This window comes from Petaurus breviceps, unplaced genomic scaffold, assembly GCF_028583685.1.
Source record: "Petaurus breviceps papuanus isolate PSGF00001 unplaced genomic scaffold, PetGlider_PUasm1.0 185, whole genome shotgun sequence".
NCBI classification, from domain to species: domain Eukaryota; kingdom Metazoa; phylum Chordata; class Mammalia; order Diprotodontia; family Petauridae; genus Petaurus; species Petaurus breviceps.
In genome coordinates this window covers 27,872,638-27,887,519 of record NW_027185797.1, presented here as the reverse complement: position 1 = coordinate 27,887,519, position 14,882 = coordinate 27,872,638, and the positions used below count along the sequence as shown (strand labels likewise).

Here is a 14,882-nt window from a genome sequence, read left to right as displayed (position 1 = left end):
GTGTGTGTGTGTGTGTGTGTGTGTGAATGTGTGTGATACAGCATATGCTGTTGTTGGTCTTTGTGTGTGACCTCTGGTTTTGACTCAGTGTTCACTCATTTTAAACTGGCCTCCCATTTGGGAGCACTTGGCAGTAGGAAGTGAGGTTGAGGCCTGGAGCTAGCAGTTGTGGCTCCTGGCTTCTCTTTAGGAGTGGGACAGGATTCCAAACAGAGTGAAGGTAGTGTGTTTTCTGGGACTCTCCACTGGCTTCTGGGGGGAAAAAAGCAGAAAGGGAGGGAATTTGAGTCTGTTGGAGACTCCTGGAAACTATTCACCAATGGAGTCAGAGAGCTTGAGGAAGCAGGTGAAGGCAAGGTTAATAGAATTTGGAGGGAACTGATAGGATTCTTTATTCCACGTGACAAACCGGAGTCATCACTGTTGTGAATTCATTCAGCTATTAATTTTTGATGGTTTGGAGATAGGAAATATTAAAATAGAAGGAAAGGGAAGAAAATCATGAGATAGCCATGCTTTAATAAAACTGTAATATATATCACAAGTTACTTGTATTAGGCTTAAAATAATTCAGAGCACTGCTGCCATTTCTAGTAGAATAATCTCATTAATACTGTGAACATTTATGAATGTAAACATTGTCATTCCCTCCAGGAAATCCCCCTCCATTGTAGCCATCATCATAGAAACGTTTTTGATTTGAGTTTAATTTTTTATAATGTAGACATGTGAAAATTCAAACAAATAGTGACCCTGAGAAGCAACATTCCTTAGGCTCAGGGGATGAATTAATGCTTTAAAATTGTATTATTCACTTTCTCCTTGTATTCCCATTGCTTTGGGCAGTGCCTGGCACATAGTTAAGTGCTCAATAAATGCTTGTTGACTTATTCTGCCCCTTTGTCTAGTTTAGGACTTCATTTGGATTTGACTGATTGGAGTTTGGGAAGGAAGATGTGTTCTTCCCTCTCCTCCCCCACTCAGGTATTAAATCTGTGGCCTTGGCCTCATTAGCACTGTGCCAACCCACTAACTTGTTGGCTTAGGCATCACAAATGCACGCTGTAAGATCATTGGTTTTTAAACAGATATTGCTAAACTTTTTCAGGAAGAAGTGCTTTCCCATCTTCCCAGAGCCTTAAGATGGTTGTTAGTCTTTAGTGGGAATTAGAATATCCTTCTGGTTGCTATTCCATTTGAGCAAACTTTGCCCTTGGGCAGCGTTGCTGGAGTAACCAACTTGGGAATATATCTGGTCAGAAGGGTTCTGTATCAATCTAATGTTTGAGATCCTCTATTTAATTAAGCTGAACTTTAATTCTTTTTCCTGAAATGTTCTGTTACACACAGATTATAGAATGTACTTTGGTGGTAAATTCTGGAATTGTACAAATGGAATGGTACAAACTTTAATCTTTATAAAAAAGGAATTAAATTTTTTTAAATGGAGTTTATTTTATTTTGGAGGGGCAATTGGGGTTAAGTGACTTGCCCAAGGTCACACGGCTAGTTTTTGTATTAAGTGTCTGAGTGCAGATTTGAACTCAGGTCCTCCTGATTCCAGGGCCGGTGCTCTATTCACTATGCCACCTAGCTGCCCCTAGGAATTAATTTTTTAAAATAGGAATTGTTAAGTATTTTAATATTTGGGTCTTAATGGCTTTTGAACCAATCAATACCTGTATTGTTATTTGAGTTATTTTTCTAGTTAATTTCAAAGGTTAGGAAGAGAAAACGAAAGTCAGGAGACATCAGAATAGAAAGGTTTAGACTTTTAGGTATCTTTCTAGATAAAGTCTCTGACAGTAATTAGTAAGTTATAGGATAGAGTTTCCATGCAGTCCTGAGCCCGAAGACTTTCATTGACTTGTGAAACAAATGAGATTAATACAGTGCTAGAGATTATTTCTTTAATAATTAAAAAAGCACCTGAGGATTATCATGAAGAATATTAGTTATGTAGTATTAGAGCTATTGAAAGTTGGAAGACTTACTATCAAATAAATAGTACATCTTTTTTTTTTTGAGCAAATCTGTATTAGCTGAGTTATTGTCACTCATAGATGAAGAATGCAAAATGTGAAAAACTATGACTTGTAGTTATTTGCAGAATTCATTAACTATTCATGAGTTAACCCAAACTCAGTTTAAATAATACCTACTCGTTGATCCAGTGAGCGTTCTGTGAATTTTTAATAGTCACATTTATTGATTTTTGTGTACTTGACATTTCCTGAATGATATTTTCCTTGTTTTCAATTTCCATTAATTTGAGATCTGAGCAGTCAAGAAAAGTTAGGATTATAAACAAGCAAGCATACATTTTGCTAGATAATAGTGATTAAATAGTCTTTCTAATGATTTAAAAATTTGATTTGTTGTGAAAGACAAATCTAGTCTTTTTATTAGTTAACATATTTTTGTTATAAATGAGGAAAGAACTTTAATTGTGCTGCCTTGACTGGTATTGGACAGGGGCAGATCATGAGAGGCCAAGACTCGAGTGGTTAGACTAGAGGCGTCTTACTAATAGAGTGTATCTCAGGGCAGCAAAGAATGACAGCCTGGAGATCTCTTAAATATAGGGGGCTGGTAGGGAGGAATGGTCACAAGTCAGAGGATGGAATTGAAACATGGGAGTGAGCCGGCCCTGGCAGACAGGCAGGGATCTAATGGGACCAGGAGGCCAATGTAGGTAGTGGATTGTGACACACATCTGAGGTGCATAGGGAAAACACAGAACCATCTCTTCCTTCAGGAAGCTTATATTCAGCTGGAGGGATATCAGATGGATGCAGTGCTGAACCTGGAGTCAGGAAGACCTGAATTCAGATAGAGCCCCAGACCTTTGACTGACTGTGTGACCCTGATAAATCACTTCATCTCACTCTGCCTCAGCAATGGGGATAGGAATGGGACCTACCTCCAGGGCTGTTGTGATGAGATTTGTAAACCGGCACCAGCCTGGCGCACACGCGGTAAGCTCAATATAAATGGTACCTGTTATTAAACAGATACAACCACACATGATAATATGAGGAAGGAGAAAACAAGTAGGGGACTTGCTTCCCATGGGAGGTAGACCAGGGACTGAGCCTTGAAGAAACTGTGGATTCTGAGAAGTGGAAGAAGTCAGAGCTGGACTGGCTGGTGTGGTTTTAAATGTGGAATCTATGGAAGGGACAATAGGAAATAATAATGGAAAAGTAGGCTGTAGTCTACAGTATTTTACTGTAGAAATGGTGATAAGTCATTGTAGATTCTTGGTCATAGGAAGGAATAATCCATTGTACCCTTGTGTTTTAGGAAGGTTGGTCTGAGCTTGGTTAGGCTGTAGAAATGATAAGAGATGGAGAAAGGGGGATAGTACTGAGAAAGTACAGAAAGGCTTTGTTTGACAGCCCTTGGGGAGTGAGAGTCAGTCCGGAAAAGGATCTGAAGCTTGTTGGGAAGCAGGGAGGCCCCATTGAGCTGATAACATAATTAACAGAATTATCTCTTGGAGCCTAGGTACCCTCTCCACAGGCTAGGAGGGAGGCAGGCAGAACTGGGCTTCAGGCCCGACTCAGACATGTGCTTATCTTGGCTGTGAGGGGCGAGTGGCTTCATCTCTCACTGGCCTCTGAAGCTCTCTCTCTGTGCTTTGCCAAGAAGGTGGCATTTTTTTCTCTCTAGCAAGGAAACCACAGCTGGAGTCCAAAGACCAAAAAACCAACCAAACAAACCCATTATTTAAGTGGTGAGAGCCCAGTTGTGGATGCACTGGGTAGCAGAAATCCTGGAACAGATGGAGGAGCCCTAGTGGCAGATTGGCTATGCCCACTGATGCTCTGTGCCCTCCACTGTGCCCTGCTGGGGCTGGCTGAAGACCACCCACGATTTGTGGACCAGGAGCCAGAGGATGGCAGAGCCTCTGAGTGAGGGTGCAGCAGACACAGAACAAAGAACTCGGGGAGTCCTGAGATACTGAACTTGATGTTTATTCACTTTGTTTGAACTTTGTCCCCAGTTCTTCCTTCCATTACCTTTCTGAGCTAGACTGGTGGCAACTGTTTCCCAATAAATGTACTCCTAGTCTACTTTTTTCCAGTTGTTACAGAGCCCAGAGTAGAGTTTGTTGTCCTGGAGGGCACCTAGGAGACCGAAGGCCTCCTGATCCATGGGGAAGTGGTGATATTTAGCCCAGAGAAGGGAAGACTTGATGGGCACATGATTGTTGCATATATTTATAGGACTGTCCTGGGCGGAGAAGAGGGATTGATCTCTCCTCACTCCACCCTGTCCTCTGTCAGAGTGATTTTCCTTAAGTTCAGATCTGACCATGGCATTGCCCTATTCAAACTCCAAGCCTGATCAGCTTTTACAGCACTTCATTACTTGATCCCAACCTATCTTTCTAGCCTCCTCATTATTTGTTATTTGACTTCTTACTCTCAGTGAGTGGTCTAGCCAGATTGGCTTTCCCCCCCATTTCTCACCCATGACATTTCATCTAGCATTTCCTGTGACCATCCCCCAGCCTGAAATACACTTCCTTCTCCCCTGCTTCTTCTAATCCATAATTTCCTACTCAGTTTAGGCACCGCCATTTACACTAGGTATTTATTTTGTACATACTTCCGTATGAATGAGGGTCACAGAGTAAAAGTTTAGATGAACCTTGGAGGCAGTCTGGAATGAGTCCTTCATTTTACAGAGGAGGAATGGAGACGAAGAACGTTTGTCACATGGCTGATAATTTTCTGAGAACTGCCTACTAGACTGCAGAGAGCCTCTCCATTCCAATCACTTGATAGCCTGTAAACTCCTTGGGAGCAAGAATTGTTTCATTTCTGTCTGGGTCCCCAGCATGTATCATGGTCCCCAACATACATAATAGTCATGTGATAAATATTTGTGGGATTAGATTTGTTCTGTTAGGTTTTAGGAGACAAAACCAGGAAGAGTGGGTAGAAAAGAGTTAGATTTGGCCTTGAGATTGTGGAAAACATTATTATCAGTTGGTTTGTCCAGATATTGCAATGGACTGCCTTACCTGAAAGTAGGTTCCTCTTCAGAGGTCTTCCAGCAGATTTTGCTCTATGGCTCCAAATACCATTCCTCTTGACTTCCCTGTGTGAACACCCCTTCCCCCGCCATCACTTCCGCTTATGTGTTAAAGTCAGTCCCCTGTTTTGTTTTGTATTCTCAGTGTTTGGCCTGGCTTTTTTATTCACTCTTGTTTGTTCATTCATGGCTACTTGTTCTATGTTGTATGGAGGATCTTTTTCAGGTAAGGTGTGGACTTTTCTAACATTGACATTCTGTGATGTTTTCACTACCAGTGCTTATGTGCTTTTTCTATAGATGGAGTTTTTTTTTTTTACTTAAGATTTTTACTTAAAATCAAGCAAGTTGTCAAGATTTCTTTTAATAACTTCTTACAGATAAACATGACATCCTTTCAAGAAGTCCCGTTGTCAAGCACTCTTCAGACCTCCAACTTTGCTCATGTCATCTTTCAAAATGTGGCCAAGAGTTATCTTCCAAATGCCCACTTGGAATGTCATTACACTTTGACCCAGTATATCCATCCACACCCAAAAGATTGGGTTGGCATTTTTAAGGTAAGGACACTTGAGCAAGTCTTCCACAGACGATTTAGGCAGGCTGTTAGATGGAGTTTTAAAGGTTATCTTGAGACAACCATCATTAAATTGAACCTATTTTAACTTTTCATCAAAGAACCCCACTATTACTTCTCTGTAACTATAATTTCTTTCTAAAGACAGATAAGAATAAAGTGATGACAAGTTTATTTCAGTGATTCCTCTCCTGGAGTTAGAGCATTTGTTTCTCTTTGCAACTCAGTAAGACTGAACTTTGCAGAACAGTTGCTGATCTGCCTTGGGAATGGGTGTGTCCTTCCTGGGAACTCCAGTTCTAACTTGGTGGTTTGTGAACTTGCTTTTGGAATATTTTGATAACTTTAATTCAGTAGTATTGATCTTTGTAATCCTATATATTTCATTATGCACATAAGAACGTTATTTTACAAAAAGGCTTTATCTCACTGCCATAGAGAGCCGCAAAAAAGGTCCAGAATCTTGGCCTTGACTAGTGACTGTGCTGTTCTACTTTCCTTAGGGGCTTCGAGGTAATGGCATTTCTAATGTGTATTTACTTATATAATATCGTGATGCCAAAATAATTTGTAGTTTGTTTGAAATTAATTTGGCTTGCATAGTGTTTTCTTTACAAATTTTTTTCATTCTGCACTTCAGTAGCCCTCATTGAAGCCTTTCTATACACACAGCACAACACAAAACGGATTCTTTATGGAGCGGCGAATCTTTGTTCTCTATCACATGTTATTTGCACAACTGCCTTGCCCATATCTCCGTGCTTCCTTTTATTCTCTTCTGTGTATTAGAAAAAAAAATGGTTCCAAGGCTTTATTTTTTGGTATCAACTATTGCTAACTCCCTCCCAGCCCTCCAGCTAACAAGCGAAAGAAAGACAAGACTTGTAACAAATAAACATAGTTCAGAAAAATGAATTCCACGTTGTGACCACGTTCACTGTGTTGTTGGCGTGGTCCTTGGCTCTTGAAGACCACCAATGACCTCATGATCATGAGGGCTTGACTTAGGTGTGATGACTGGACTTGACAGACAGAACTGCTCTGTCAGCCTCGCTGTCTCCTCTCGGGTCATTGGAGGCCAGCGTCAGGACAAAGGTCAAGATGACTGGTGACGGCCCTGGTGACTGCCTTAATAGGAATGGGGAGGTGAGGAAGAGGGCTGAATTTGGGGGGAGGGACTGGAGGCTCATTCACGTTAGAGGTGCCTCTGGAACATCTAGGTGTGTATAGGTGGAGACGGGAGATTGGAACTCAGAGCGCGGGGTCTGGGGATGTGGGAATGTGTAAAGCTGGAAACTGCGTCCAGGGGCACTGAGAGCACACAGAGAAACAGGAATGGGGCACACCTAAAGACAGGGAGTAGATGAGCGATAATCCTTGAAAGGTTCCTGAAAGTGTTGTGCAGATCCGCCTCAGTGGCGCTTCCCAGGGTCCAGGTGCAGCAGAGGTGGGGAAGGAGGTGGTGTGAGAAGGGCCATTGGAAGAGTCAGGAGAGCAAGCTCTCAGAGGGCTGGCATGCATGGAGGGGAAGAGCATTTGTGTGGAGGCTGTCAGTGGAAAAGGGAGCCAGGGTCAGCTTCCAAGAGCCCTCAGGGGTCACTGGGGGGGGCCCTTGAACAATGTTTTGTTGCCAATGTTGTGAAGACCTTCTAATTTTAAAAAAAATTTAAATTTTTAAAAAATTTTTCCTTTTTGGAGGGGGGAGGGCTGGGCAATTAGGGTTACGTGACTTGCCCAAGGTCACACAGCTAGTAAGTGTCTGAGGCTGAATTTGAACTCAGGTCCCCCTGACTCAAGGGCCAGTGCTCTATTCACTGCACCTTATAGTGGCCCCTGAAGACCTTCTAATTAAAAGGCCACTTGTAACATTGCCCAGTTATAAAACTGTTTCTGTGGCAGGCTTCCTTTTCTGTGACGTTATTTCAGCTGGTGTGTTTGTGTGGAAACATTCATGACAGGCAGGGTGTGATTTTCTTCCCAAGGGCTGTAATTGCTGTTAGCCCCAGTCTGTTTTCAGCCAGGCCCCTTGGTTGGCTCCCCAGCACACGGGGTGACTGGATGCTGATTTTCAGGTCTGAGGAGTTTTTGTGGGTATGGGAGCCCTCCTCTTCTGTTAGCTGCTTGCTTAGTCATCTGTTAGTGAAGAAGTCTTGCAGTTTTTGATTTTCACTGTCATATGCTCTCATGTGATCACGGCTTCTTCCTTTGCGTGTTGTGTGCTTTTTGGCCTCATTTCTCTTTCTGCACATTGATAGATCTTTTGCTGGTAGTGTTTCGGTTTTTAGTGATGTGTTGCCACTTAATGATGAAGGTGAGCTGTGACATAGATAAAAGCATACATGAGTATGGGAGCTGGATTACCTCTCCTCTCCTTCCCTCTTCCTTTCCCTTTCTTCCTCCCTTCCTTTTTCCTCCTCTCCCCTGTCCATCCCTGTCCTGTCTTTCCCTTTCCTTCCATGGCCTCCTTTCCTTTCTTCATTTTCATCTTGCCTCTTCAAACGCCAGAGAAGATGAGCCATACCCATTTGCCAGCTAGAGCAGAAGAGTGAGGATTATACATAAAACGGTGAATCTTTATGTACAGCTTATATCTTTAAATAATAAATTTAATATAATAAATTTAACATGTTACTTTACAGCTCTCCTGCTTGTCTGTGTTTCTTTTTGAAACAACAAGCCTAAGGGTCTTCTCCTTCTACCTTGATTTCTTTTGTCTAATTAAAGGGACCATCCCTTGACTCACTTTTTTTTTTTTTAAAGCAGTTGGGGTTAAGTAACTTGCTCAAGGTTACACGCCAGTTATTTCTGGGTGTGGTGCTAAGTATCAGAGCCTGGATTTGATCCCCAGGTCATCCTGACACTGGAGCCGGTGCTCTTACTCGCTGAGCCACCTGGCCGTGCCCCCCCCTCCCCCCTCACTTTTTAAAGAGGCCTGTTCACTGAGTGGCTGTTACCTCACTAAGTGAGTACCTGAAAAGGCCTCAGTCTAAAAGGGCCAGGGTCTCCCATTGCATCCTGAGTCATCTCCAGTCGTCCTGATGGTATCTGGTCACAGGACCCAGATGGCTCTGGAGGAGACAGTGAGACTGGTGACCTTACACAGCCCTCCTTCACTCAAATCAGAGTCAGCTTCAAGTCATGTCATCATTTCCCTGATGCCAGGGTCCTCTTTGAAAACAAAGGACACACACAACTACAATCTTATTTAGTTGTGTTATCTTTACAATATTCTTGTCATATAAATTATTTTTGTTTTGTATCAGTTCACATCAGTTTTCCCAGGTTTCTCACATACTGTCCCTCCCATCATTTCTTTTGTTTTTCTCTTTTCGATTTTTGGAGGGGGGAAGGCAGGGCATTTGGGGTTAAGTGACTTGCCCAAGGTCACATGGCGAGTAAGTGTTAAGTGTCTGAGTCCAGATTTGAGCTCAGGTCCTCCTGACTCCAGGGCCAGTGATCTATTCACTGCACCACCTAGCCACTCCCCTCCCATCATATCTTAATGCACAACATTTCATTATATTCATGGATTAAAATTTGTTCAACCATTCCTGAATGAATTCTTTGCTTTAACAAAAAGTCCTACTGTAAATACATTTGTATGTGTGGGTTCTGTTTTTCTTCCCTTGATCTCTGGTGGCAGAGACCTCATAGTGGTATCCCTTGATCAGAAGAATATGCGTAGTTTAGTAACTTTCAGGGCACAGTTCCAAATTGTGTTCTAGAATGACTGGACAGATTAGCAACACCATAGTGCATTAGTGTTTTTATTTTCTTGTAGTCCTCCGACAGCTGTCATCTTTGTCAGTATGGTGGGTGTGAAGCAGAACTTCAGAGTTGCAGAGATTTGGAGAGTCTTTCATAGGCTTGTAGATAGCTTGAAAACGGCTTGTTTGGAGTCTGACCGTTCAGGAAGGGCTCTTGTCTGTCTCTTTCTCTCTTCTTCTTTCTGTATATCCTTATATCTTGGATAGAAGGCCTTTATCTGAGGAACTTTCAGCAAAGATTTGTTTCTCAGTTTACTCTTTCTCTTTGAATTTTACTAGTATTCATTTTGTTTGTACTAAAATTTTTAAGTTTTATGTAATTGTGATTGTCCATTTTATCTTGTAAGATTCTCTCTATCAATAACTTGTTTGGTCATGGACTCTTTCTCCATCTATGATTGTTATAGGTAATTTCTTCCACGCTTCTCTAATTCATTTAGATGGGACGTTTTATATCTAAGACATGTATCCACGTGGGCACTTGTCTTTGCCTATGGTGTGAGATGTTGAAGTTAACACTAATTTCTACCATGCTGCTTTTGTCTAATAGTGAGACCTTGCAGTAATTGGGGTCTTTGGGTTTATCAAATGTTACAGTGCTATGTTTGATTGCTATGTTGGGTACCTAAACTTTACTACTGATTGACTTTTCTGTTTTTAACTAGTACTAAATTGTTTTGATTTTTTTTTTCTGTCTTGTATGTCATTTCTTTTTTGAGCTTTCTTAGATTTTATGGGTCTTTTTTGGTGTGCTATCTGGTATGTCATTTTTCTACATGTACTTTCTTAGTTTTTTTTGAGAGACATTGACTATCAAGGGACAGTTTAATGTATATTTAGAAACTATCTGCTATTCAGTTTATATGGGATCTATTTGTAACATTAGTTACTAATTTAAAAATTCGTGATAAAAATTTTAATGTACTTGTTAAAATATTCATAATTTCTCAACATTTTAATATATATTTTGGCTTTAAGATACAGTAAATGTATATTTTGCCATGTGATGTTAAATTATTTTTCTGTAATCAGACTATTAATTTGTATGTTTTCTTTTAGGTTGGTTGGAGTACAGCTCGAGATTATTATACATTTTTATGGTCTCCGATGCCTGAACATTATGTGGAAGGATCAACAGTCAATTGTTTATTGTCCTTTCAAGGTGAGACACCTTGTGTCAAATCTGAAAGAAATAGATGTCTTATTGCCATCAGCTTTTTAAAAAAAGTTTCATCTAGTGTAACGTTCTGTTTAGTTATCTCCTCACTGAGAGGCTGGGGGACTGAAACAAGTTTTGTTTATCAGAATTTGGAGATTTGCTATCACTTCATTCCCTAATCTTCATTGCAGATAATATTTTTTTCCAACTCAGCTTTTGGTAATTGATTTTATTTTTCTTTTGATTTTTGTTCCCAGACAGTATTTTCCTGCCAGTTTCAGACTAAAATTTAAGAACTCTAGTACTGATCTTAGAATAAGAAGAAAAATTAGCAGTGTTACCAGCCTTAGGCAAATGTCTCTTGTAGTTCCCACTTGGGCTTGATGCTTGGTAAAGAAATCAGCAAATTGGGGTGGCTAGGTGGCGCAGTGAGTAAAGCGTCAGCCCAGAGTAAGGAGAACCTGAGTTTGGTTCCGGCCTCAGACACTTAACACCCACACAAAAAAAACTAGCTGTGTGTAATCTTGGGCAAGTTACTTAACCCTCCAAAAGGCAAAAAAAAAAAAAATCAGCAAATGGTAAGACAGCTGGTTGGAAGAAAATGTGGACATTGGGATCCTGTCTTGTGAATAGGTTATTGATTTCTTGGTTATTGTGGGAGGATTTTCTGATTAATGAGGATTCAGGTATTGGCATATATTGGCAAATCATTTCAGAGCATGGATGGCCTACCCTCCTCCTGTTAAAGGGAAGTATTTAAAGGCAGTCAGTCAGCAAGCATTTATTAAGTGACTGATGCCAGGCACACATGCTCAGCACTGGGAATACAAAGAAAGGTGGAACACAGTCCTGCCCACCAGGAGCTCACCTCCTAATGGGAGAGACAACAAGCACAACCTTGTATGGATGAGATAAGTGCAAGGGCAGCTAGAGAGAATCTCCAAGGCAGGGCACTGGCTGGCGGGGGATGGACTGCCTCTTGTATTAGCTTGGATTTAAGCGGACCCTTCAAGAAAGCCAGGAGGCAAAGACCAAGACTGTTCGAGGTGTGCTGACAGCCCAGGAAAAGGGATGAGGTTAGAGAAGGGAGTCTTGTGACTCTGAATCACATTTAATAGTGAAGCTTGCCCTTCTGGGACTCTTAAATTGGCTTGCCATTATGGTCCTTTGGTCTGCCCTAGATTATTTCTAAGGTCCCTTTCAGCCCTAATAGACTGATTTCATAAGATTAAAACAATTAGATAATTAGATAGTAAATTAGAATAAGTGAATCTATGATTTATTTGTTGATATGTGTCTGTGGAAGTCAGTGTCTCCACCAGAAGGGGTTGGGGGCAGGACATCCACAAAATTATTTTATGTAGTGTCAGAAGCAATAGATTTAGCTCTGTATGGAATGTGGACAGGCACAGAGTGAGTTATTTGACCTTATTAATGGGACCAGAGTTTTCTAAAGAATTCCCTACTATCCTGGAAAAGTTGTATTACCTCCAAAGTTGATCAGCTTTCTTTTTACTGAAATGTAAGATTGACAGTTTTAATTGCAGTTTAGTAAGTTTTAAAGTATTTGATGATTTGAATGAACTGTAATCAAGTTGTATTTATTTAGCTATTCAACTTGTTAATTTACTTGAGCTTTCAAAAAAAAAAGATACTGCTATCTGTAGTTTTTGAATCACTTCTATTTCCCAGGGTAGCCCCCAAAGAAGAAGAGTATCAAATACATTTTTGTGTTTTGTGAAAATATCATTTTCTTGTTTGCAAGAACCATTGTATACTCAAACAGTGCAATATTTGTGCCAGGATAGTAGTTATTAGTATGATATTGCTTAGTATTTGGCAGCAGAACTATACTAGGGAGGAAGATTTTACTGTAATGAAATTATATACATAATTTTGGTCTTTTTCTCAATTGTCTAATGTCGTAAGATCAAATCTTATGAGGCCTTCTATGAAATCTGATTGATGAAAACCATTTTTAGTTTTTGAATTTTTTGTGTAGCCACATTTAAATGATTTTATTGTTTTTTTGCTTACTTTTATTTCCTATTATATGTCCTTCCTGCTTTGTCTGAGGTAAGAATTCTAACTTATTTTTAAAACTATGTAATATTCTTTTTATTTTTATTTTCAAATTTGCTCCCTTTTTCTATGCCCTCTCCCTGCTCATTGAAAAGGCAAGCAGTGTGATAACCATTATACATGTGGAGTCATGAAAAACATTTCTGTTATCCTCATTGCCAACAACAACAAAACAAACCAAGAAAAATAAAGTGAAAAACAATAGACTTCAATCAGTACCCAAGAGTTCATTGGTTCTCTCTCTGGAAGTGGAGAGTATTTTTCATTGAGTAGAATTCTTACCCTTTAAAAAATTAAGCAAAACTAGCCAATACAGAGCCATCAAGTCTGATACTGTGTGCTGTGCTCTGCCTCCCTCCCCCTACCTCTTCAAAGACAAGGAAGGAGAAAGTTGTGTTTCTTTGTTTCTACAGTCAAGCCTTAGTTATTAGGATTACTCACACTTGGTTTTGATTTTTCTTATTTCCATTTACATTCTTGTCATGTATATAGGTTACTTTTGGTTCATCTAAGTTTTCCCACATCTACCTGTGTTTTTTATAGTCATTGTTTCTTAGGACATGGAGTATTCCATTACGTTCATGCAAGGCCTATACTTTGTTTAGATGTTCCCCACTTTCCTTTGTTTCTGATTCTTTGGGGTCCCATTTTTGTGCTCTGTGATGTTGTGATGAAAGAGTGCTAGACTGTGAGTCAGCATTTACTGCCTCACTATCTATGTTACCTTGGGCAGTTCACATGTCTGTGTATGCCTCCCATCAGCTATAAATCTAGGGCATTGCCTTCGATGACCTTTAAGGGGCCCTTCTGTCACTAAGAACCCATAATGGAAACTGTTCTTTAATAATGTTCATCTCTGACTTTGCTAATTCCCCTTCCACTGCAAAGAATACAGGAACCATAATTTTCTGATGTCAGAAGGATTGTACCTTTTTGGAGTATCGTTAAATAATAATAAAACCAATACAGTAGCAAGGTCAAACCAGTGAAGTTTGGCATTTCATTGTGAAATTTTAAGCAAAAATCTGTGTTTTGAAATAATTTTTTTATATTGAGATGCATTCAAAATCAGTGTTTCCTGTCCTAGAGTTGATCAGCTGGGAATGCTGTTGTTATATTATTGTTCTTTTATGTAGCTTTTACTCAGAGGAGCTTAAGATGCCCTTGATGAGGAAAATAACCCACAGACTTTATCAACTTTATTAATTAAATGTTGCATTTTTAAGACGATAGATAATAAAATAACTTTTAACTGTTGGTCTGATTTCTACTATACCTTTTGAACAAATAACTTTTCTGCAGTTTTACTGCAGTTTTAATATTTAAGTTGTTCAGGGAATGTGGAAAAAGGAGTTGATGAATGATGAGAGAGTACCAGGCATGGGGGAAAAAGTAGGGTATAAACCTTTGAGATTGTTGGATAGAAAACACGCTCCATTTGGTATTAGTATTTTGCTAGGCATGTGGTCAGTAAACTGTTTTGATTTTGGTTTCTCTCTTAGGGTATTACCTTCCAAACGATGATGGAGAATTTTATCAGTTCTGTTATGTTACCCACAAGGGGGAGATTCGAGGAGCGAGTACACCATTCCAATTTCGAGCATCTTCTCCAGTCGAGGAGCTGCTGACTATGGAAGATGAAGGAAATTCTGACATGTTGGTGGTCACCACAAAAGCTGGCCTGCTCGAGGTTTGTTAGAGATTGAACTGCTATTGTTTCAATAAAGAGACACATACAAGCATTGAGGCAGCTAGGTGTTAGTGGGTAGAGGGTTGGATTTGGAACCAGGAAGATCTGAATTTGAATCCTGTCATGTAAAAAGACCTCATCAGTTGTAAGAATCAAATGTAATGACACACGTAGAGCACTTTGTAAGCCACGAAGTGCTGTGTAAATGTTTGCTCTTATCAACATGTGTATATTAATAAGAATCTTTAAGAAACAATTGCCTAACAAGTTCAGGGAGAATTTTACTTATCAGAAAGCAATCACTCTGATTTTCTGCCTTTTTCCAAGTGCAGCTCTTACTGCTGCTGTAGAGAGTAAAGCTGTTGTGATTGAGAGAGGGGATAAAACTTTCACAGATAGAAAAAGTAACCTTAGATCTTCTTGTTAGATGACTTTGCAGCTTTCAATAATAAAGTTCTGTGAAATAAATGGTTTCAAGTGAAAGGCAATTTCATTGGCTTCATAGTCAGAGAGAGTCATAGACCTTCGAGGTTGTCACATCCTACCCCTCATTTTATAGAT

At 40.0% G+C, this 14,882-nt stretch overlaps 1 protein-coding gene across 6 annotated transcripts in view; it reads left to right on the top strand.

Moving 5' to 3' along the window:
- Positions 1–14,882, top strand: part of TAX1BP1 (Tax1 binding protein 1) — a 68,339-nt gene that overhangs the window by 2,130 nt on the left and 51,327 nt on the right. For 2 of the 6 annotated variants that reach the window (XM_069088653.1, XM_069088651.1), the window contains exons 1-4: positions 2,836–2,978; positions 5,427–5,606; positions 10,450–10,552; positions 14,134–14,321. In XM_069088653.1, the coding sequence (XP_068944754.1) occupies positions 2,901–2,978; positions 5,427–5,606; positions 10,450–10,552; positions 14,134–14,321 (549 nt within the window). In that variant the 5' untranslated portion in view covers positions 2,836–2,900. Of the gene's footprint in view, positions 1–2,831; positions 2,979–5,426; positions 5,607–10,449; positions 10,553–14,133; positions 14,322–14,882 lie in introns of those variants that run through there. The other 4 variants (XM_069088649.1, XM_069088650.1, XM_069088652.1 and 1 more) reach the window with 3 other exon arrangements.